The following is a 22,990-nucleotide window of genomic DNA, read 5'->3' on the forward strand; positions in this document are numbered from 1 at the left end:
TTCATATTTTGGGACGCCCGCAGGGGCAGCGGTAGCTGGTGGGGAGGGGTGACCCCCAAGGACCCTCTCCCAGTCCAAACCAGCCCCTTCCAGTGGCCGCCAGTACCCCTCTAGTCCTTCCCCATTTCCCACTGCAGTCTCTCTCGTCTCTCTCCCAGTCTCTTCCAGTCCCTCCCAGTGGCCCCCAAACCTCTCCCAGTTCTTCCCAGTCCCCTCCAGTTCTCCCGCCCACCCTGGGAGGACCCGCCCCATCCTCCTCCGCCAGGGGGCGCGATGACACTCAACCCACCGGAAGCGGCGGCGTAGCAGGACCGGAAGTCGCCTTGCAGGCGCCAAAAGAGGCGTGGCTTGGTTAATCAGGGGCTCGGCCTAGCGGATGTGGGAGGGGCTGAAGCGGAAGGGGGCGTGGCTTTGCAGGGGGCACGTTCAAGGACAAAAAGGCGGGAACGGAACAAGTGAGGGGCGGAATGTGGAGCGGAAGTGACGTCACATAACCGGGAGGGGGCGTGACCACGAGCACCGGAGCGGGGTCGGTTCCGGTCCCCGCTCCTCGTCCCGGTTCCGTCTCTGCTCCCGGGGCGATGCGGGCCGAGCTGCGGGGCCTCGCCGGGCCCGTGCCGCTGCCCGACGGGCAGCCCGTGGTGCTGGGCCGCGGGCCGCTCACCGGCGTCACCGACCGCAAGTGCTCCCGGCAGCAGGGTGCGTGCAGGGGATCCGTCCCGGGAGCCGCTCCCTTATCCCGGGAAACCGAGACCGACCCCGTACCAACCCCGAGATCCTCCCCAGACCCACTGGGACCCCCATCAGAGCCCTCCCCATGTCCTCGGTCCCGGGGTACCGGGATCCACTCTCGGGTGATGGGAACACCCCCAAATTCACCCCCCAGCACCCCCAAATATTCCCCTCAGATTTTCCAAACATCCCCCAAATTCACCCCCCAGCACCCCCAAATATTCCCCTCAGATTTTCCAAACATCCCCCAAATATTCCCCTCAGATTTTCCAAACATCCCCCAAATTCCCTCCCCAGCACCCCCAAATATTCCCCTCAGATTTTCCAAACATCCCCCAAATTCCCTCCCCAGCACCCCCAAATATTCCCCTCAGATTTTCCAAACATCCCCCAAATTCCCTCCCCAGCACCCCCAAACACCCTCCCTCGAATCCCCCCCCAAACCTCACCCCCAGAGTTTGGGGATGTTTTTTGTGGGTTCTCCGTCCCCTCCCCGATTTTGGGGGGGGGGGGGGGGTCTTAGGGGTCCCCCAAATCTCACCGACCCCCCCTCTCCACAGTGGAGATCGTGGCCAACTACACCGAGGGCACGGCCCAGGTCACACAGGTGGGGGGGACTTCGGGGGTGTTTTGGGGGTGCTTAAAGGGGTTTTGGGGTGATCCTGGAGAGATTTGGGGGGTGCTGGGGGTGTTTTGGGGGTGGTTAAAGGGGTTTTGGGGTGATCCTGGAGGGATTTGGGGGGTGCTGGGGGTGTTTTGGGGGTGGTTAAAGGGGTTTTGGGGTGATCCTGGAGGGATTTGGGGGGTGCTGGGGGTGTTTTGGGGGTGCTTAAAGGGGTTTTGGGGTGATCCTGGAGGGATTTGGGGGGTGCTGGGGGTGTTTTGGGGGTGGTTAAAGGGGTTTTGGGGTGATCCTGGAGGGATTTGGGGGGTGCTGGGGGTGTTTTGGGGGTGGTTAAAGGGGTTTTGGGGTGATCCTGGAGGGATTTGGGGGGTGCTGGGGGTGTTTTGGGGGTGGTTAAAGGGGTTTTGGGGTGATCCTGGAGGGATCTGGGGGGTGCTGGGGGTGTTTTGGGGGTCCTGGGGGGATATTTTGGGGGTCCTGGGGGGATATTTTGGGGATGGTTAACGGGGGTTGGGAGGTCCTGGGCGTGTTTTGGGGGGATCATTTTGGGAGGGTGTGGGGGGCACATCTCAGATGAATTTGGGGGAGACCCTGAGGGGGTTTGGGGAGGGGCTCTGGTATAATTTTGGGGAGGCGCCCCTAATTCTCCCTCCCCCAGCGTGGAGTGAAGCCCAGTTTTTTTTTTGTTTTTTTTTTTTTTGGGGGGTGGGGAGGGGTGTTTAGCTCTCCCCTCCCCCCCTCCTCAAACTCTTCCTCACCCCCTCCCCAGCTTGGGGTGAACCCCAGTTCGGTGGGGGGGTCCGTGCTGGGCCGGGGGGGCTGCGGGACCCTCACCCCCGGGCAGACCCTGCTGCTGGTGAACGGGAGGTACCCCCTGGTCCTGCACTTCGAGGGGTCCCCCCACCCCAAAAAACGCCCTGCAAGCCCCCCCGAGGAGCCCCCCCCCGCCCGCAGAACCCCCCCCAGCCCCTCCCAGGGTGGGTGGAAGAAGCTCGGATCCCTCCTCATCCTCACCCCCTCAGGGGTCCGGCCCAGCACGAAGGTACGGGGAGGGGGGGGTTTGGGGGAAGGGGGTCCCGTGTCCCCCCTTCTATTTTGGGGACTCCCCAAGGGCACCCCCAGACCCAGAATCTGGGCCCTGACCCCTGATCCTCCCCCAGAACCCCCCAAATCCCCTCTTGAAACCTCACAGGACCCCCCAGTTCCCCTCCAAATCCCACCCCCAAAACCTTCTCAAACCTCCCCAGGACCCCCAGATCCCACCCCAAAATATCCTCAAACCTCCCCAGGACCCCCAGATCCCACCCCAAAGCCTTCTCAAACCTCCCCAGGACCCCTAGATCCCACCCCAAAACCTTCTCAAACCTCCCCAGGACCCCCAGATCCCACCCCCAAAACCTTCTAAAACCCCCCAGGACCCCCAGATCCCACCCCAAAATATCCTCAAACCCCCCAGGACCCCCAGATCCCACCCCAAAACCTTCTCAAACCTCCCTAGGACCCCCAGATCCCACCCCAAAACCTTCTCAAACCCCCCAGGACCCCCAGATCCCACCCCAAAACCTCCTCAAACCCCCCCAGGACCCCCAGATCCCACCCCAAACCTTCTCAAACCCCCCAGGACCCCCAGATCCCACCCCAAAACCTTCTCAAACCCCCCAGGACCCCCAGATCCCACCCCAAAGCCTTCTCAAACCCCCCAGGACCCCCAGATCCCACCCCAAAATATCCTCAAACCTCCCTAGGACCCCCAGATCCCACCCCCAAAACCTTCTCAAACCCCCCAGGACCCCTAAATCCCACCCAAACCTCCTCAACCCCCTCCACTAAACACCCCCGGACCCCCAGTCCCACCCCAAAACCTCCTCAAACCCCCCAGGACCCCCAAACCCCACCCCAAAACTCCTCAACCCACTCAGACTTTGCCCAAAACCCCCTCCAGGCCCTCCCACGCCTCGCCCCAATCCCCTCTCAGACCCCAACTTTCCCCCCAAACACCCCCCCAAAAAAACCCTTCAAAGGGGATCAAACTCCCCCTCAGTCCCCACGGGGACCCTCCATGACCCCTCCTTTTTTTTTTTTTTTTTTGGGGACCCCCTCAGGTCGCCGGGTTTGACCTGGATGGGACCCTCATCACCACCCGCTCTGGGAAGGTGTTTCCCACCAGCCCTGATGATTGGAGGTGATTGGGGGGTGGGGGGTAGAATTTTGGGGGTCTTTTGGGAGGGTTTGGGGTCTCACTCATTTTTTACTTTGTGTTCTCCTACCCCCCTTCCCCCACCCAGGATTTTGTATCCCGAGATTCCCAAAAAGCTGAAACAGCTGCAGAATGAGGGGTATAAGGTGAGACCCCTCCCCAAAATTCCACCTTGAGAACCGAACCCCCCCCATGTACCCCCAAATCACCTCAGACTCCCCAAACCCTTTAAACCACCCCCCCCACAAATCCCAATTTCTTCCCCCAGGGCATCTCAGCATCCCAAAAAAACCCCTCAGGTTCCTCACCGAGACCCCGCTGATCTCCAGAGCCCCCCCCAAACTCCCCAAATGCCCCGGAGACCTCCCCCAAACCCCATATTTTATTTTTTTTTGTTCTCCCCCCCCAAAAGCTCGTGGTGTTCACCAACCAGTTGGGGATCTCCCGGGGCCGGCTGCGCCCCGAGGTGTTCCAGGCCAAGGTGGAGGCGGTGACGCAGCAACTCGGGGTGGCCCTGCAGGTCTGGGGGACCCCCAAACCCCCCTGGGACCCCCAAACCCGGGGATTCCCCCCTCCCATCAAGGGTCCAGAGTTCCTTCCCAGAGATGTTTGACCCCTCCCTCAATTCAGGTGCTGGTGGCCACGGGGCCAGGGATCTACAGGAAACCAGTGCTGGGAATGTGGGATCACCTGTGTGAGAAGGTGGGACTGGGAGGGACTGGAGGGCACTGGGAGGTACTGGGAGAGGGTTGCAGGGTACTGGAGGGCACTGGGAGCTACTGGGAGAGGGTTGCAGGGTACTGGAGGGCACTGGGAGCTATTGGGAGAGGGTTGCAGGGGACTGGGGGGCACTGGGAGAGGGTTGCAGGGGACTGGGGGGCACTGGGAGATACTGGGAGAGGGTTGCAGGGGACTGGGGGGTACTGGGAGAGGGTTGCAGGGGACTGGAGGGCACTGGGAGAGGATTGCAGGGTACTGGAGGGCACTGGGAGATACTGGGAGAGGGTTGCAGGGGACTGGGGGGCACTGGGAGAGGGTTGCAGGGGACTGGGGGGCACTGGGAGGTACTGGGAGAGGGTTGCAGGGGACTGGAGGGCACTGGGAGAGGGTTGCAGGGGACTGGGGGGCACTGGGAGGTACTGGGAGAGGGTTGCAGGGGACTGGGGGGCACTGGGAGGTACTGGGAGAGGGTTGTGAGGAGATTGGGAGCAATTGAGGAAGGGACTGGGAGGGAACTGGGAGGGATTAAGAGGCGACTGGGGGCTACTAGGGATACTGGGAGTTACTGGGAGGTCGTTGGGAACCCAGTGGGAATATTGGGGAGTACTGGAAAGGTACTGGGAACTGAGTGGGGGGGGGGGGGCACTGGGAGCTTTCGGAGGGGGTCAGAGATGTCACTGGTATGAACTGGTGCGGACTGGGATCACCGGTTTGGGTCCCGCAGGCGAACGGGGACGTGACGGTGTCGGTGCCCGACAGTTTCTACGTGGGGGGTGAGCACAGGGGTCCCGGGGCAATTTTGGGGAGGTTTTTGGGGTCCCAGTGGGGTCACAAGGAGGTTTTTGGGGTCCTGGGGGAATTTTGGGGAGGTTTTGGGGGTCCCGGTGGGGTCACAAGGAGGTTTTTGGGGTCCTGGGGGAATTTTGGGGAAGTTTTTTGGGTCCCAGTGGGGTCACAAGGAGGTTTTTGGAGTCCTGGGGGAATTTTGGGGAAGTTTTTTGGGTCCCAGTGGGGTCACAAGGAGGTTTTTGGGGTCCTGGGGGAATTTTGGGGAGGTTTTGGGGGTCCCGGTGGGGTCACAAGGAGGTTTTTGGGGTCCTGGGGGAATTTTGGGGAAGTTTTTTGGGTCCCAGTGGGGTCACAAGGAGGTTTTTGGGGTCCTGGGGGAATTTTGGGGAAGTTTTTTGGGTCCCAGTGGGGTCACAAGGAGGTTTTTGGAGTCCTGGGGGAATTTTGGGGAAGTTTTTTGGGTCCCAGTGGGGTCACAAGGAGGTTTTTGGGGTCCTGGGGGAATTTTGGGGAGGTTTTGGGGGTCCCGGTGGGGTCACAAGGAGGTTTTTGGGGTCCTGGGGGAATTTTGGGGAAGTTTTTTGGGTCCCAGTGGGGTCACAAGGAGGTTTTTGGAGTCCTGGGGGAATTTTGGGGAAGTTTTGGGGGTCCCAGTGGGGTCACAAGGAGGTTTTTGGGGTCCTGGGGGAATTTTGGGGAAGTTTTGGGGGTCCCGGTGGGGTCACAAGGAGGTTTTTCGGGTCCTGGGGGAATTTTGGGGAAGTTTTTTGGGTCCCAGTGGGGTCACAAGGAGGTTTTTGGGGTCCTGGGGGAATTTTGGGGGTCCCAGTGGGGTCACAAGGAGGTTTTTGGGGTCCTGGGGGAATTTTGGGGAAGTTTTGGGGGTCCCGGTGGGGTCACAAGGAGGTTTTTGGGGTCCTGGGGGAATTTTGGGGAAGTTTTGGGGGTCCCGGTGGGGTCACAAGGAGGTTTTTCGGGTCCTGGGGGAATTTTGGGGAAGTTTTTTGGGTCCCAGTGGGGTCACAAGGAGGTTTTTGGGGTCCTGGGGGAATTTTGGGGAAGTTTTTTGGGTCCCAGTGGGGTCACAAGGAGGTTTTTGGGGTCCTGGGGGAATTTTGGGGGTCCCAGTGGGGTCACAAGGAGGTTTTTGGGGTCCTGGGGGAATTTTGGGGAAGTTTTGGGGGTCCCGGTGGGGTCACAAGGAGGTTTTTGGGGTCCTGGGGGAATTTTGGGGAAGTTTTGGGGGTCCCGGTGGGGTCACAAGGAGGTTTTTCGGGTCCTGGGGGAATTTTGGGGAAGTTTTGGGGGTCCCGGTGGGGTCACAAGGAGGTTTTTCGGGTCCTGGGGGAATTTTGGGGAAGTTTTTTGGGTCCCAGTGGGGTCACAAGGAGGTTTTTGGAGTCCTGGGGGAATTTTGGGGAAGTTTTTTGGGTCCCAGTGGGGTCACAAGGAGGTTTTTGGGGTCCTGGGGGAATTTTGGGGAGGTTTTGGGGGTCCCGGTGGGGTCACAAGGAGGTTTTTGGGGTCCTGGGGGAATTTTGGGGAAGTTTTTTGGGTCCCAGTGGGGTCACAAGGAGGTTTTTGGGGTCCTGGGGGAATTTTGGGGAAGTTTTTTGGGTCCCAGTGGGGTCACAAGGAGGTTTTTGGAGTCCTGGGGGAATTTTGGGGAAGTTTTTTGGGTCCCAGTGGGGTCACAAGGAGGTTTTTGGGGTCCTGGGGGAATTTTGGGGAGGTTTTGGGGGTCCCGGTGGGGTCACAAGGAGGTTTTTGGGGTCCTGGGGGAATTTTGGGGAAGTTTTTTGGGTCCCAGTGGGGTCACAAGGAGGTTTTTGGGGTCCTGGGGGAATTTTGGGGAAGTTTCTTGGGTCCCAGTGGGGTCACAAGGAGGTTTTTGGGGTCCTGGGGGAATTTTGGGGAAGTTTTGGGGGTCCCGGTGGGGTCACAAGGAGGTTTTTCGGGTCCTGGGGGAATTTTGGGGAAGTTTTTTGGGTCCCAGTGGGGTCACAAGGAGGTTTTTGGGGTCCTGGGGGAATTTTGGGGAAGTTTTGGGGGTCCCGGTGGGGTCACAAGGAGGTTTTTGGGGTCCTGGGGGAATTTTGGGGAAGTTTTGGGGGTCCCGGTGGGGTCACAAGGAGGTTTTTCGGGTCCTGGGGGAATTTTGGGGAAGTTTTTTGGGTCCCAGTGGGGTCACAAGGAGGTTTTTGGGGTCCTGGGGGAATTTTGGGGAAGTTTTTTGGGTCCCAGTGGGGTCACAAGGAGGTTTTTGGGGTCCTGGGGGAATTTTGGGGGTCCCAGTGGGGTCACAAGGAGGTTTTTGGGGTCCTGGGGGAATTTTGGGGAAGTTTTGGGGGTCCCGGTGGGGTCACAAGGAGGTTTTTGGGGTCCTGGGGGAATTTTGGGGAAGTTTTGGGGGTCCCGGTGGGGTCACAAGGAGGTTTTTCGGGTCCTGGGGGAATTTTGGGGAAGTTTTGGGGGTCCCGGTGGGGTCACAAGGAGGTTTTTCGGGTCCTGGGGGAATTTTGGGGAAGTTTTTTGGGTCCCAGTGGGGTCACAAGGAGGTTTTTGGGGTCCTGGGGGAATTTTGGGGAAGTTTTGGGGGTCCCAGTGGGGTCACAAGGAGGTTTTTGGGGTCCTGGGGGAATTTTGGGGAAGTTTTGGGGGTCCCGGTGGGGTCACAAGGAGGTTTTTCGGGTCCTGGGGGAATTTTGGGGAAGTTTTTTGGGTCCCAGTGGGGTCACAAGGAGGTTTTTGGGGTCCTGGGGGAATTTTGGGGAAGTTTTTTGGGTCCCGGTGGGGTCACAAGGAGGTTTTTGGGGTCCTGGGGGAATTTTGAGGAGGTTTTGGGGGTCCCAGTGTGGTCACAAGGAGGTTTTTGGGGTCCTGGGGGAATTTTGGGGAAGTTTTTTGGGTCCCAGTGGGGTCACAAGGAGGTTTTTGGGGTCCTGGGGGAATTTTGAGGAGGTTTTGGGGGTCCCAGTGGGGTCACAAGGAGGTTTTTGGGGTCCTGGGGGAATTTTGGGGAAGTATTTTGGGTCCCAGTGGGGTCACAAGGAGGTTTTTGGAGTCCTGGGGGAATTTTGGGGAAGTTTTTTGGGTCCCAGTGGGGTCACAAGGAGGTTTTTGGGGTCCTGGGGGAATTTTGGGGAGGTTTTGGGGGTCCCGGTGGGGTCACAAGGAGGTTTTTGGGGTCCTGGGGGAATTTTGGGGAAGTATTTTGGGTCCCAGTGGGGTCACAAGGAGGTTTTTGGAGTCCTGGGGGAATTTTGGGGAAGTTTTTTGGGTCCCAGTGGGGTCACAAGGAGGTTTTTGGGGTCCTGGGGGAATTTTGGGGAGGTTTTGGGGGTCCCGGTGGGGTCACAGAGGGGTCCTGGTGGGAAGGTTGGGGATTTAGGGATAATTTTGGGGTCCCAGCCTCCTGCTCACTTTGTCCCCCAGACGCTGCCGGACGCCCCCCAAACTGGGCGCCAGGGAGGAAGAAAAAGGATTTCTCCTGCAGCGACCGATTGGTGGGACCCCAAAACCTGCCTGGGGACCCCTCCCCAAATCCCTTGGGACCCTCCAAAACCCCCCGGGCATCCCCCGAAATCCCTGGAGCTCTACCCTGTGTCCCTCCCAGTGCTCCCAGTTCACGACCCTGGTGTCTCCTGTTCTTCCCAGTTCCCCCACGCCCTCAGCTCATTCTCCCGGTGTCCTCCCCAGTGCCCCCACTTCACCCCCCCCAGTCCCTCCCATTTACCCACCAGCACTCCCAGTTGACCCCAGTGTTCCCAGTTCGCTCTCAACGCGGGGCTGCGGTTCCTGACTCCTGAGGAAGAGTTCCTGGGCTGGGCCCCAGCGCCCTTTGACCTCCCAGCCTTCGACCCCGTGAGTGACCACTGACCCCAAGAGCAGCCCCTGAGCCTGTCCCCACTCCTGACCTTTGACCTTCGTCCCCAGCGTCCCCTGGACACCAAAGTCCCCCCGGAACTCCCCAGGGATGAACTGGTGTCGGACAAGCCTGAGGTGCTGCTGACCGTTGGCTTCCCTGGGGGTGAGTGACCACTGACCCCTGCGCTGACCTCTGACCCAGCTCCGGCTTCTGATCGCCAGCGGGTGAAAAGAATGGAAAAAGGGAGGAGAAAACAACGGGAAACGTGAGGGGAGGGAAAATGGCGGGAAACGTGAGGGGAAGAAAGGGAAACGTGTGGGGAAAAGGGCAGGAAACGTGAGGGGAGAAAAATGGCGGGAAACGTGAGGGGAGAAAAATGGTGGGAAACGTGAGGGGGAAAGGGCAGGAACTGTGAGGGGAGAAAAATGGCGGGAAACGTGAGGGGAGGGAAAATGGCGGGAAGTGTGAGGGGAAGAAAAGGGAAACGTGTGAGGAAAAGGGCAGGAAACGTGAAGGGAGAAAAAAGGTGGGAAACGTGAGGGGAGAAAATGGAGAGGAAACGTGAGGGGAGAAAAATGGCGGGAAGGGTGAGGGGAAGAAAGGGAAACGTGTGGGGAAAAGGGCAGGAAATGTGAGGGGAGAAAAATGGTGGGAAACGTGAGGGGAGAAAAATGGCGGGGAAACGTGAGGGGAGAAAAATGGTGGGAAACGTGAGGGGAGAAAATGGAAACGTGAGGGGAGAAAAAGGAAACGTGAGGGGAGAAAAATGGCGGGAAGGGTGAGGGGAGAAAATGGAGAGGAAACGTGAGGGGAGAAAAATGGCGGGAAACGTGAGGGGAGGGAAAATGGTGGGAAACGTGAGGGGAGAAAATGGAGAGGAAACGTGAGGGGAGAAAAATGGCGGGAAACGTGAGGGGAGGGAAAATGGTGGGAAACGTGAGGGGAGGGAAAATGGCGGGAAGTGTGAGGGGAAGAAAGGGGAACGTGGGGAAAAGGGCAGGAAATGTGAGGGGAGAAAATGGAGAGGAAACGTGAGGGGAGAAAATGGTGGGAAACATGAGGGGAGAAAAATGGCGGAAAAACGTGAGGGGAGAAAAATGGTGGGAAACGTGAGGGGAGAAAATGGTGGGAAACGTGAGGGGAGAAAAAGGGCGGGAAACGTGAGGGGAGGAAAAGGGCGGGAAATGTGATAAAATGGCGGGAAACGTGAGGGGAAAAGGATGGGAAACGTGAGGGGTGGGAAAGGGAAACGTGGGGAAAAGGATGGAAAATGTGAAGGGAGAAAAATGGCAGGAAACGGGAGGGGAGAGAAGAGTTGCAAACTGTTGAAAATGTGAAAAATTTTTCCCCTCAGCTGGCAAATCCACCTTTGTGAAGCGACACCTGATCCCTGCAGGATACGAATACGTGAACAGGGTGAGTTCCTGCCCCCGCTGTGACCTGCGCGACGCTCCGCGCTCGTGGCCACGCCGTGTCCGTGCCCGTCGAGCCACGTCGGCCCGGTGTGATCTCTGTGACACCCCCTGGTCCCCAGGACACGCTGGGCTCGTGGCAGCGCTGCGTCTCCGCCTGTTCGGCCGCCCTGGCTCGGGGCCGCCCCGTTGTCGTCGACAACACCAACCCTGACCCCGAATCGCGGCAAAGGCCAGTCTGGGAACTGGGGTGGTACTGGGATGACACTGGGATTGGCACTGGGAACAGCACCCCTTCCCCCCAGTCCTTGGGGATGCCTTTTCTGGAGTTTTGGGGACCACCCCCCCCTCCCCTCAGCCACCCTTGACCTTTCCCTGTCCCCACCCCAGGTTTGTGTCCTGTGCCCGGGAGGCCGCGGTGCCGTGTCGGTGTCTCCAGTTCACTGCGAGTCTGGAGCAGGCACGGCACAACTGCAGGGTGAGGAGGGGTCCCAGGGGATCCTGATCCTCCTCCCGAGGATCCTCCCTTCAGCACCATCAAACACTTTTTCTTTGGCTTTTCACCCCAAAAAAGTTCCGGGATATGACGCAGAGCGGCCACGTCCCCGTCACCGACGCTGTCCTGTTCGGCTACAAGTGAGAGAGGACTGGGAGGGGTTTGGGGGATCTGGAGTGATTTGGATGTGTCTGGGAGGGGGCCAGGGAGAATTTTGGGAGATCTGGGGCGTTTTGGGGAATCCCTGGGGAGGATCTAAAGGAGGTTTTGGAGGATCTGAGGGGGATTTGGGGGGATCTGTAGGGTTTAAAGATACTTTAGAGGAGTTGGGGGAATTTGGGGATTTTTTTTTTCCCTTTTCTCCATTATTTAACCCCATTACTTTTTGTTGTTGTATTTTTCCCTCTTTCCAAATTTCTTTCTTAGTCTTTTTGTCATTTTGGGTGGGCTTTTGCTTTTTTCCCCCCCTTCTCCCTTCTCCTGTCCTGGGTAGGTTTCCCCCATTCTTGCTGGGTTTTTCCCTGTTCAGAGCTCTTTTTCCTCCCACTTTACCCAAATCCAGGTAATTTTTCCCCATTTTCTCCCCCTCAGGAAACACTTTGTGACACCCGACCTCTCCGAAGGCTTCTCCCAAATCCTCCAGATCCCCTTCGTGCCCCATTTTGGGGACCCCCCAGACCCACAACGAAGGCGCCTCTTCTTCCAATTTAGCGATGGGTGAAGACCCCCATCGAAAACCCAAATAAAGGCATTTCCCTCCCCCCAATTTTTGGGATATTTTTGTCTCTAAATCAAATTTATTGTACAAAGTGGGAGGGAGGGGCAGTCACGGCGTTTCCATGGATTCACCCTCTGTGGAGATAATGGGAGAGGGGCTGGGTCAGGGATCCCCCCCCCCCCCAAGATGCCCAAGTCCCCCCCCCCCCATTTTACCCCTTTGTCCCCATTTTTTTTTTCTTTTTAACCCGATTTCTGTCCCATTTTCTGTTATTTTTGCCCCGAATCCCTTATTTTTTTCACTTAATTTTGCCATTTCAAAAATTGATTTCACCGATTTTTTACCTGATTTCTTTCTTTCACCCAACTTTGACCCCGTTTTTTTTCCTAATTTCTCCCCTGTTTACCCAATTTCTGGACAATTTTTTGCCCAACTTTCTCCCTGACATTTCTTCATTTTGCACTCCATTCTCCCTGATTTTTAACCCATTCTTACTCAGCTTCCCTGTGTTTGCCCTAATTCTTTATTTTCTACCTTACCTCTCCCTCGTTTACGCAATTTCCCCATTTTTTACCTGATATCTCACATTTTGTCCCATTGGGCTCATTTTCCTCTCTACTTCTCCCATTTAGGCCCCTTTTATTGTCTTTTTGCTGATTATTTAAATTTTTTCCCCCCCGTTTTACCCAATTCTCTTATTTTTCCTCCGTCACTTCTATTTCCACTCTCTACCCCCTAATTCTTAGCCATTTAACCCAATTTTATCCAGTGTTCACCTCCCTGCTCGCCCTCCATTTTGTCCCCGTGTTACCCACCTTGCTTTGAAGACCCTCCCCCAGGTATCCCCAGGTGCTCCCCCAGTGTCCCCCCGGTGTCCCCAGGTGCTCACGGAGCTCGTTGAACAGAAAGGCCTCCTGGTACTCCCTCATGTACTGAGTGGAGCGCGACTCGTCCAGGAACAGGGAATAAACACGTTTGATGTCCTCCACGCCCACCTCCGCACCCTGCAAAGGACACGAACGTCACCAGGGATCCCAAAATATCTCACTTCACGTTTCCCACTCTCTTTTCGTGTCTCCCGCTCTATCTCCTCCTCACGTTTTCCCGCCCTTTTTCCCTCCCCTCACGTTTCCCGCCCTTTTTCTCCCCTCACGTTTCCCGCCCTTTTTTCTCCCCCTCATGTTTCCGCCATTTTTCCCCCTCACGTTTCCCGCCCTTTTTCCCCCTCACATTTCCTGCCATTTTTCCCCCCTCACGTTTCCCGCCCTTTTCCCTCCCCTCACGTTTCCCGCCCTTTTTCCTCCCCTCACATTTCCGCCATTTTTTCCCCCCCTCACGTTTCCCGCCCATTTTTCCCCCCTTCACGTTTCCCGCCCTTTTTCCTCCCCTCACGTTTCCGCCATTTTTTTCTCCCCTCACGTTTCCCGCCCTTTTTCCCTCCCCTCACGTTTCCCGCCATTTATTCCCCCCATTTTCCCCTCACGTTTCCCGCCCTTTTTCTCCCCTCACGTTTCCCACCCTTTTTCCCCCCCTCACGTTTCCCGCCCTTTTTCCCCCTCACGTTTCCCGCCCTTTTTCCCCCCCCCCATGTTTCCCGCCCTTTTTCCCCCCTCACGTTTCCCGCCATTTTTCCCCCCTCACGTTTCCCGCCCTTTTTTCCCCCCTTCACGTTTCCCGCCCATTTTTCCCCCCTTCACGTTTCCCGCCCTTTTCCCTCCCCTCACGTTTCCCGCCATTTTTTCCCCCCATTTTCCCCTCACGTTTCCCGCCCTTTTTCCCCCCCCCTCTCGTTTCCCGCCCTTTTTTCCCCCCCTCACGTTTCCCGCCCATTTTTCCCCCCTTCACGTTTCCCGCCCTTTTCCCTCCCCTCACGTTTCCCGCCATTTTTTCCCCCCATTTTCTCCTCACGTTTCCCGCCATTTTTCTCCCCTCACGTTTCCCGCCATTTTTTCTCCCCTCACGTTTCCCGCCATTTTTCTCCCCTCACGTTTCCTGCCATTTTTTCTCCCCTCACGTTTCCCGCCATTTTTTCTCCCCTCACGTTTCCCCCACCTTTTTCCCCCCCCTCACATTTCCTTCCCTTTATCTCCCTCTCATTTCCCGCCCTTTTCCTTAAGTTCACGTGATACTTCCAAACTATCAGATTTCCTAAATCCGCACCGACCTCCCCCAGAGCCCCCCAAACCTCCCTCACCGCCTCATCACACCCCACAATGCCGCCCCCTTCCCCAACCCGGAGTCCCACCGCAGTTTTGGGATCCCCCTCCCCAAATTTTGGGGTGCCCACCTTGCGTTTCCTGGCCACCAGGCTGGCGGCGGTGATGAGCTGCATGGCGTAGCGCAGCGATGTCTCCAGCCCGATACGGGTCAGCACCGCGTACGCGTCCTCCGTCATCTCCACGTCTTCCTCCTCACACCTGCGCCCCGAAACCAGTCAGGGGGACCCCAAAATGCGCGAGGGATCCCCTAAAAGAGGCAAAGCGAGCCCCAAAAGAGGCCTGGGGTCACCCCAATGGGGTTATGGAGCATCCTGAAGGAGTTAAAGGTGACGGTTTTTGGGGTGTCGGGGTGTGTTTGGCTGTATCAAGGTGGGTTTAGGGGTGCCCAGGTGTATTTTTTTGGGGCGTCCCACCGGATTTTGAGGATCTGCCGGGTCTCCTTGTCGCCGTACGGGGCCGTGGCGATGATCAGCAGCCGGTCCAGGAGGTCCAAGGGGAGCCCGTGGGGGCTGCGGTGGGCAGTGCCTCGGATCCTGAGGGACAGGAGGAGATCAGGGGGGGTTCAGGTGAGCTTTTGGGGTGCCCAGCTGCTGCCCAGGTGTGCTCAGGTACCTGGTGATGCCGCGGTTCGTGGCCATGATCAGCACCGGCGCCATGTCGCTCTCCAGGGCCCGGTTGAGGAACGAGAAACTCTCGATGTCCAACATGTGAACCTCGTCGATGAACAACACCTGGGGGTTTTTGTGATCCCCGAGGGGGTTTTGGGGGGCTCTTGGTGACCCCCAAGGGAGTTCTGGGGAGTCCTGGTGCATCTCGTTTGTCACCTGGTTCCCCACAGAGCTGGATTTTGGGGGATTCTTGAAGGGATCTTGGTGGGTCCAGGGAAGATTTAGGGGACCTTGGGAGTGTTTGAGGAGTCTCAGGGAGGTTTGGGGGTCCCAGGGTGAGTTTGGGGGTCCACAGGAGGGTTTTGGGGGGGGTCAGGGCTTACCCCAGGGATGACCTCGGCCTTGCCCTCCTCACGCCACTCAGCCACTTTGGCGTTGATCTGCTCCCGCACCTCTGGCTTGATCTCACCTGTGTCACCTGGATTTGGGATTTGGGGGGGTCAGGGGCAGTTTGGGGGGGGTCTGGAGAGGGATTTTGGGGGGATTAAGGGTGGACATGGAGGAACTAAGGGGTACCCTGTGATTGTCTCTGAGATCCTTTATGGAGAGGCCAGGGATGGCTGGGGAGGGATTTTGGGGGGGGGTTATGGGGGTGTTCAGGACATTCTGGGGGGAGTTACGGGGAGGGCTGGGGTGGTTTGCTGGGATTAGGAGCAGTTTGGGGATCTCAGGAATAGTTTGGGGGTCTGAAAACCTAAAAAACAGCAACGAAGCCTTGGGGTGGGTAAGGAGCAGTTTAGGGGTCCCAGGGGCGTTTAGGGGTCTGGGGGTACCCGGAAAGAGAACAGTAAGGGCCTGGGCTGGGTGAGGGACAATTTGAGGGTTTTGGGGTCAGTTCTGGGGTCTGGGGGTACCCGAGAACAGGGCGAGGAAGCCCTGGGTGCGGGAGTTGATGACGTCGATCTCGTGCAGCGACACCGTATGAACGACCTCGCGCCGTTTCTGCAGCTCCCCGTCGGGGCACTGCACGAATTTCGTCTGGGGGAGAGAATTCAGGGTGTCAGGGCAACCCCAAAACCCTCGTGCATTCCCCCAGAGACCCCCAAAAACCTCACCTGTGCCCCCATGGCGTCGTAGTCCCGTGCCCGCGTGAAGGAGCGTCCCAGCTTGGAAATCTTCCCCGTGGCCTTGTCGATGGTGATGACGTCCCTGGGAATGGTAAACAGCATTTTGGTATTTTTTCCTCTCTCTCATTTTTCTCCACTTTCCCTGCCTTTTTTTTCCCCTCATCGCATTTCCCGCCCTTTTCCCTCCCCTCACGTTTTCCTGCCCTTTTTCTCCCCTCACATTTTCCCGCCCTTTCCCTCCCCTCACGGTTTCCCGCCCTTTCCCTCCCCTCACGGTTTCCCGCCCTTTTTCTCCCCTCACGGTTTCCCGCCCTTTTCTCTCCCCTCACGTTTTCCCGCCTTTTTTCTCCCCTCACGTTTTCCCGCCCTTTCCCTCCCCTCACGTTTTCCCGCCCTTTTCCTTCCCCTCACGTTTTCCCGCCCTTTTTCTCCCCTCACGTTTTCCCGCCCTTTCCCTCCCCTCACGTTTTCCCGCCCTTTTTCTCCCCTCACGTTTTCCCGCCCTTTTTCTCCCCTCACGGTTTCCCGCCCTTTTTCTCCCCTCACGTTTTCCCGCCCTTTTCCCTCCCCTCACGTTTCCCACCATTTTCCCCTCCCTTCACCTATCCCATCTTTCACCCCCCTCCTTCATGTTTCCCGCCATTTCCTCCATCTTTTAGGAGATCCCACCCAAATTTTTGGGTACCCACCCCAATTCCATCGTCCTCCACCCCAATTTTGGCGTCTCCCCACTCACCCAACTGGATACTTCTCCCTGCTCAGCCCCTCGATCTCTTTATCCCCAGCTCTTAAATCATCTCCAACCCCCACCTCCCAAATTTCACGGCCCCCTCCCCAATTTTGGGGTGTGCCTGTCAATTCTGGGGTCTCCATAATTTGGGGGACCCCCAACAACCACTCACCCTGCCTGCACCTTCTCCTTGCTCAGGGCCTCAATCATCTTTGCCCCCAAATCGTAAATCGTTTCCATCTCTGTCGTTTTCAGCGTCAGCTTCCCCACTTTGGTCCCCTGTGAGGAAGAGAAAGGTTTGGGGGTGGGGGGGAGCCTTGAGGGAATTTTGGGGGGCACCGAGGGGATTTTAGGGGCACAAAGAGGGTTTTGGGGTTCACCCTCACCGTGCCGGTGGCCGGGCGGTCGATCTGGATCTCCACCACCTCCCCCTCAATGATCTCAGTCTCCTCCCTGTGAGGTAAAAAAAAAAAAAAAAAAAAAAATATGGGGGAAAACACTCCAAAAATGAGAAAGGAACCCCGAAATTTGAATGTTGGGATATTTAAATGAGGTGGGGGAACCCCAAAATTGAGGTGGAGAATGAAATTTGAGGGGTACAGACTCTACCAGAATAGCAAAACGGGAACCCTAATATTGAGACAGAAGCCCAAAGTTTGGGAAGGAACGCCGAAATTTGGAGTCTAAATTCTGAAAATGACAATTTGGAATCCAAAACAGGGAGAAAAGATGAAATTCAGCTCAAAACAAGAAAATAGGGAGCAGGAAATGAGGGAAGAGATTGTAGAATTTGGGGAGGAGATCCTGAAATTGAGGTAGGGGTGCCCTAAATTAGGGTGGGGAACCCCAAAATTGTGAGGAAAGTTGAAGTTAGGGAGAAAAACGTGAAAATGGTTTTTGCTATTATGTTATTGTGAAATATTATGCTATTATGAAAACAAAATTAGTTATTAATCTTAGGTGATACATAATACTGTATTAATTACTATGAAACAAGAAAAAGGCAACAAAAAAAGCTTAAAGAAAAAAGGAAAATAAAGAGCGAGAAAAAATTAAATGTGGGGGCAGGTGGGAACTCTGAAATTGGGCTGGGGGGAACCTCAAAATTTGAAATGAGACCCCAAAATTGGACAGAGCGCCCTGAAACAAGAGGGAAAAGTGGAACAGAGCTGAAAACGGGTGAGGAAAAACAGGTAGCAGGAAAAACAAAAACAAAAACAAAAAAAAAGGTGTGGGGACCCCAAAAGTTGGGGTGGGACCTCCAAAATGGGACAAGGAGTCCCCAAAATGGGGCGGGACCCTGAAATGGGGTGAGATCCCCCCTGAAATGGGACGGGACCCTCCCCAAATGGGGTGGGACTCGCCCCGAAATGGGACAAGACCCCCCAAAAATGAGGCGAGACCCCTGTGAAATGGGGTGGGACCTTCCCCAAAATAGGGTGGGACTCACCAAAATGGGGTGGGACCCTGAAATGGGGTGAGATCCCCCCTGAAATGGGACGGGACCCTCCCCAAATGGGGTGGGACTCGCCCCGAAATGGGACAAGACCCCACGAAATGGGACAAGACCCCCCCAAAAATGAGGCGAGACCCCTGTGAAATGGGGTGGGACCTTCCCCAAAATAGGGTGGGACTCACCAAAATGGGGCTAGACCCCCCCAAAACGGGAGGAGACTCCCCAAAATGGGGTGAGATCCCCCCCGAAATGTGGCAAGACTCCCCAAAATGGGGCGAGAGCCCCCCGAAATGGCCCCGTACTTGATGCGGACGCCGATGGAGCGGCGGAAGGCCTGGGTCAGAGCCTCTGTCCGCGACATCTCCAGGGAGAAAATCTCACTGCCCGCGATGGCCGTGAACGGGGTGTCAGGGCCCAGAGCCTGCGCCATCCCTGCGGGGAGAAACGGGGGATTTGGGGGGATTTAGGGGGGTCTGGAGGGGGTCAGGGTGAGTTTGAGGGGGATTTAGGGGGGTTTGGAGGGGGTCAGGGTGAGTTTGAGGGGGATTTAGGGGGGTCTGGAGGGGATCAGGGTGAGTTTGAGGGGGGTTTAGGGGGGTCTGGAGGGGGTCAGGGTGAGTTTGAGGGGGATTTAGGGGGGTTTGGAGGGGGTCAGGGTGAGTTTGAGGGGGATTTAGGGGGGTCTGGAGGGGGTCAGGGTGAGTTTGAGGGTGATTTAGGGGGGTTTGGAGGGGGTCAGGGTGAGTTTGAGGGGGATTTAGGGGGGTCTGGAGGGGATCAGGGTGAGTTTGAGGGGGGTTTAGGGGGGTCTGGAGGGGGTCAGGGTGAGTTTGAGGGGGATTTAGGGGGGTTTGGAGGGGGTCAGGGTGAGTTTGAGGGGGATTTAGGGGGGTCTGGAGGGGGTCAGGGTGAGTTTGAGGGGGATTTAGGGGGGTCTGGAGGGGGTCAGGGTGAGTTTGAGGGGGATTTAGGGGGGTCTGGAGGGGATCAGGGTGAGTTTGAGGGGGGTTTAGGGGGGTCTGGAGGGGGTCAGGGTGAGTTTGAGGGGGATTTAGGGGGGTTTGGAGGGGGTCAGGGTGAGTTTGAGGGGGATTTAGGGGGGTCTGGAGGGGGTCAGGGTGAGTTTGAGGGGGATTTAGGGGGGTCTGGAGGGGGTCAGGATGAGTTTGAGGGGGATTTAGGGGGGTCTGGAGGGGGTCTGGGTGAGTTTGAGGGGGGTTTAGGGGGGTTTGGAGGGGGTCAGGGTGAGTTTGAGGGGGGTTTAGGGGGGTCTGGAGGGGGTCAGGGTGAGTTTGAGGGGGATTTAGGGGGGTCTGGAGGGGATCAGGGTGAGTTTGAGGGGGATTTAGGGGGGTCTGGAGGGGGTCAGGGTGAGTTTGAGGGGGATTTAGGGGGGTCTGGAGGGGATCAGGGTGAGTTTGAGGGGGGTTTAGGGGGGTCTGGAGGGGGTCAGGGTGAGTTTGAGGGGGGTTTAGGGGGGTCTGGAGGGGGTCAGGGTGAGTTTGAGGGGGATTTAGGGGGGTTTGGAGGGGGTCAGGGTGAGTTTGAGGGGGATTTAGGGGGGTCTGGAGGGGGTCAGGGTGAGTTTGAGGGGGATTTAGGGGGGTCTGGAGGGGGTCAGGATGAGTTTGAGGGGGATTTAGGGGGGTCTGGAGGGGATCAGGGTGAGTTTGAGGGGGGTTTAGGGGGGTTTGGAGGGGGTCAGGGTGAGTTTGAGGGGGGTTTAGGGGGGTCTGGAGGGGGTCAGGGTGAGTTTGAGGGGGATTTAGGGGGGTCTGGAGGGGATCAGGGTGAGTTTGAGGGGGGTTTAGGGGTTTAATGAAGGAGATTTTCCTAGGGCTGGGCTAGCTGGGGATCAGCATGAGGGGTTTTAGGATGTTTTGGGGGAGATTTGGGGGTTTTGGGGTCACACACCCATAGCAATGGCCGTTTTCCCCATCCCAGGTGACCAGCACAGGGATTTGGGTGGGATTTGGGGACGTTTTTGGGGTTTTTGGGGTCACACACCCATAGCAATGGCCGTTCTCCCCATCCCGGGTGACCAGCACAGGGATTTGGGTGGGATTTGGGGACGTTTTTGGGGTTTTTGGGGTCACACACCCATAGCAATGGCCGTTCTCCCCATCCCGGGTGACCAGCACAGGGATTTGGGGACATTTTTGGGGTTTTTGGGGTCACACACCCATAGCAATGGCCGTTCTCCCCATCCCGGGTGACCAGCACAGGGATTTGGGGACATTTTTGGGGTTTTTGGGGTCACACACCCATAGCAATGGCCGTTCTCCCCATCCCGGGTGACCAGCACAGGGATTTGGGTGGGATTTGGGGACGTTTTTGGGGTTTTTGGGGTCACACACCCATAGCAATGGCCGTTCTCCCCATCCCGGGTGACCAGCACAGGGATTTGGGGACATTTTTGGGGTTTTTGGGGTCACACACCCATAGCAATGGCCGTTCTCCCCGTCCCGGGTGACCAGCACAGGGATTTGGATGGGATTTGGGGACGTTTTTGGGGTTTTTGGGGTCACACACCCATACCAATGGCCGTTCTCCCCATCCCGGGTGACCAGCACAGGGATTTGGGTGGGATTTGGGGACGTTTTTGGGGTTTTTGGGGTCACACACCCATAGCAATGGCCGTTTTCCCCGTCCCGGGTGACCAGCACAGGGATTTGGGTGGGATTTGGGGACATTTTTGGGGTTTTTGGGGTCACACACCCATAGCAATGGCCGTTTTCCCCGTCCCGGGTGACCAGCACAGGGATTTGGGTGGGATTTGGGGACGTTTTTGGGGTTTTTGGGGTCACACACCCATAGCAATGGCCGTTTTCCCCGTCCCGGGTGACCAGCACAGGGATTTGGGTGGGATTTGGGGACGTTTTTGGGGTTTTTGGGGTCACACACCCATAGCAATGGCCGTTTTCCCCGTCCCGGGCTGCCCGGCGATCAGGACGGCGCGTCCGGCGATTTTCCCTTCCTTGATCATCTCCAGGATGACGCCGGCGGCGCGGCGGGCGGACAGCTGCCCCACCATGCCCTGGGACACCTGAGAGGGGCTCACAGTGGGGTGAACCCCCAAATTCCAGGGCTGCAGACCCCCCCCCCTCAGAAGATGCAAACCTCCCCCAGTCCTCGTACCTGTCGTGGTTCCAGGGCATCATCCAGGCCCAGCCCGCGGATGTGGGAGTGGGCACCTGGGAAAGGAATTTGAAGGGTTATAAGGGGTCCCACCCCATTTTGGGGACCGCCCCCCCCCCCCCAAAAAGTTGGGAGTGATTCCCCCAAATCCCACACCACGATCTGGAAATGGGGGGTGGGAGGTTAAAAGAGGTTCCCCCAATTTGGGGATGCCCCTAAAAGTGGGGTGGGGGGGGGGGTCACGCAAACCCAGCCTCACACGCAAATGTGGGAGCGAGCGTCTGGGAATGGAGATTTAGGACACTTAGAGGAACTCTCCTCAATATTTGGGACCATCTAAAGCTCCCCGAAAAATGGGACAGAAGCCCCAAAATGGGGTGGGAATCCCCAGAAACGGAAGACCTCCCCCCCCAAAAAAATAGGGGACTGAGTCTCACCGATCCGCTCGATCCGGGTGACATCCCGAACCTCCGGAACTTTGGGGGTCTGGGAAGGAATGCAGGAGGTTGGGGTCACCCTGGGAATCCCTCAAATTCCTGAGCTCAGCAGGACCCTCAGGGACACCACAATTCTTTTGGGCCCTTCTAGGTCCCCCTCAATTCCCCCTTCAGAGCTCCCCCCATTCCAACACCTCCAACCCCCTCATGTACCCCCAAACCCGCCTCTGACTGGTCAGGACCCCCCCAAATTCCCTTCAGAACCCGCTTAGACCCCGCATCCCCTCGGGGCTCCCCTAAATCCGCCTCAGAGCACCATCGGGAACCTCTAATCCTGCCCAGAACCCCTTCATCCATCCCCCCAACAACCCCCTCAGATTCCCCCATCCCCTCAGGAACCGCCATCCTTGCCCCAAATCTTCCTCAGCGACTCTCCCAGACCGCTCATCCCTCCCCGGGACCCCTTCAAGGACCACCCCTAGACCTCCCAGCTCTCAGGACACCCCCCAGCCCCTCAGGGACCCTTCAAAATACCCTCAGGGATTCCCCCATCCCCTCACGACATTCTCGCACCACCCCACGACATTCCCCCTTCCCCTCACGGCACCCCCCCAAACACCCCCAAGACCACCCCAAACACCGCCAGGAGCCCCTCAGGCCCCTCTCATCCCCTCAGGCCCCTCGCAAACCCCCTCAGAACCCCCCCGCTCCCATCCCCCACCGCCGTTGCCATGGCGGCGCCGCTTCACTCCCGCGCTGTCCTCGCGCTCTCCCCGGCCGGAAGTGACGTGCAGGGAACGGATGGGCGGGGCAAAGACGGGAGAGGCCGCTCTGGCCACTCCTCTCGATGGTTCGAGGTCCTCCAGCACCGCCGGGGGGGCCCCTTGTAAAGGGGGGGGCGGCCCCAAAACGGGCTCCAGAACACCAAAACCGGCCCCAAAAGCACAAAACCGACCCCAGAACCTGCCCTTAACCTGTCCCGTAGATACCCCACACCAGCTCCGTAACTGCCCCTTGTCCTGCCCCACGACCCCATAATCTACCCTATACCCAGCCCCATAAGCAACCGCACAGCTCCAATCTGCCCCATAGACACCTCATAGCCGCATAAGCTGCCTTAGAGATACCCCAGGGCCCTACAACTTGCCCCATAACTTGCCCCACAACCAGCCTCTTACCTGCCCCACAGACACCCCATAATCCCAACCAGCCCCATAACTGCCTCATGGGCACCACACAACCCTATAACTGCCCCTATAACCCCAGCCTGCCCCCACAAGCAGCCCCACAGCCCCATAACCGGCCCCCATACCCAGCCCCTCAATCCCCTCCCCCTACACACACCCCCTCAGTGTCCTCCCCCGTTGCCCTTTTAAGGCGCCGTTGCCCCTTTAAGCTGCCCCTTCTCTGCCCCCCGCGTGCCGCCCCTCCCGCCCGTCCCCCCTCGAACCTGCGCCTCGACCAATCAGCGCCGGGGGGCGTGGCCCCGGCGGGGGGAGGGGGCGTGGCTTGGGGGGACGGGGGGCGGGAGGGGTCATTCCGCGATCAGCTGCGGGAGCGCGGGGAGGTGAGGGGGGGCGGCCAAAGGGACCCCCTCCCCCCGGAACAAGGGACCCCCCCCGAGACTCCCCCCCACAGAGAGGGGTCCCCTCCGGGGGTGGGGGGTCCCATGGGGGTGGGGGAGTCCCCGGGAGGGGGGTCCTCGTGGTCCTGGAGAA

At 57.9% G+C, this 22,990-nt stretch overlaps 2 protein-coding genes across 3 annotated transcripts; one reads left to right on the top strand and one right to left on the bottom strand.

Annotated features, from left to right (window-relative positions):
* The first annotated feature begins 507 nt into the window (after nt 1–507).
* On the top strand, nt 508–11,663 carry PNKP (polynucleotide kinase 3'-phosphatase). The gene is made up of 16 exons (XM_062512572.1): nt 508–699; nt 1,293–1,339; nt 2,127–2,399; nt 3,460–3,539; nt 3,643–3,700; nt 3,967–4,074; nt 4,185–4,256; nt 4,999–5,047; nt 8,499–8,569; nt 8,835–8,927; nt 9,000–9,093; nt 10,286–10,347; nt 10,466–10,575; nt 10,734–10,821; nt 10,918–10,979; nt 11,431–11,663. The coding sequence occupies exons 1-16, from the start codon at nt 582–584 to the stop codon at nt 11,558–11,560; spliced, it is 1,515 nt and encodes a 504-aa protein (XP_062368556.1). The 5' UTR covers nt 508–581; the 3' UTR covers nt 11,561–11,663.
* Nucleotides 11,624–22,283, bottom strand: RUVBL2 (RuvB like AAA ATPase 2). Of its 2 annotated transcripts, XM_062512573.1 has the most exons (15): nt 21,994–22,283; nt 21,273–21,321; nt 20,836–20,891; nt 20,602–20,743; nt 18,000–18,129; nt 16,628–16,694; nt 16,414–16,520; nt 15,500–15,593; nt 15,299–15,422; nt 14,768–14,862; nt 14,389–14,507; nt 14,190–14,309; nt 13,845–13,974; nt 12,447–12,561; nt 11,624–11,691 (listed from the first exon to the last, which is right to left on the bottom strand). In XM_062512573.1, exons 1-15 carry the CDS (start codon nt 22,003–22,005, stop codon nt 11,666–11,668), a joined length of 1,386 nt encoding a protein of 461 aa, XP_062368557.1. In that variant the 5' UTR covers nt 22,006–22,283; the 3' UTR covers nt 11,624–11,665. The 2 variants fall into 2 exon arrangements, with proteins under 2 accessions (XP_062368557.1, XP_062368558.1); XM_062512574.1 differs by lacking the exons at nt 11,624–11,691; nt 12,447–12,561 and having other exon boundaries at nt 13,889–14,087.
* Between the last annotated feature and the right edge of the window lie 707 nt (nt 22,284–22,990).

This window comes from Cinclus cinclus, chromosome 38, assembly GCF_963662255.1.
Source record: "Cinclus cinclus chromosome 38, bCinCin1.1, whole genome shotgun sequence".
NCBI lineage: Eukaryota > Metazoa > Chordata > Aves > Passeriformes > Cinclidae > Cinclus > Cinclus cinclus.

Excerpts from the sequence above, each read along its gene's own strand:
- PNKP (XM_062512572.1), top strand. The coding sequence starts at position 582 with ATGCGGGCCGAGCTGCGGGGCCTCGCCGGGCCCGTGCCGCTGCCCGAC. Across the intron at positions 2,400-3,459 it reads GGGTCCGGCCCAGCACGAAG|GTCGCCGGGTTTGACCTGGA; the intron begins GTACGGGGAGGG and ends GGACCCCCTCAG. Across the intron at positions 8,928-8,999 it reads ACCTCCCAGCCTTCGACCCC|CGTCCCCTGGACACCAAAGT; the intron begins GTGAGTGACCAC and ends CTTCGTCCCCAG.
- RUVBL2 (XM_062512573.1), bottom strand. Across the intron at positions 14,508-14,767 it reads AGGCCGAGGTCATCCCTGGG|GTGTTGTTCATCGACGAGGT; the intron begins GTAAGCCCTGAC and ends AAAAACCCCCAG. Across the intron at positions 11,692-12,446 it reads CTTTCTGTTCAACGAGCTCC|AGGGTGAATCCATGGAAACG; the intron begins GTGAGCACCTGG and ends TTATCTCCACAG.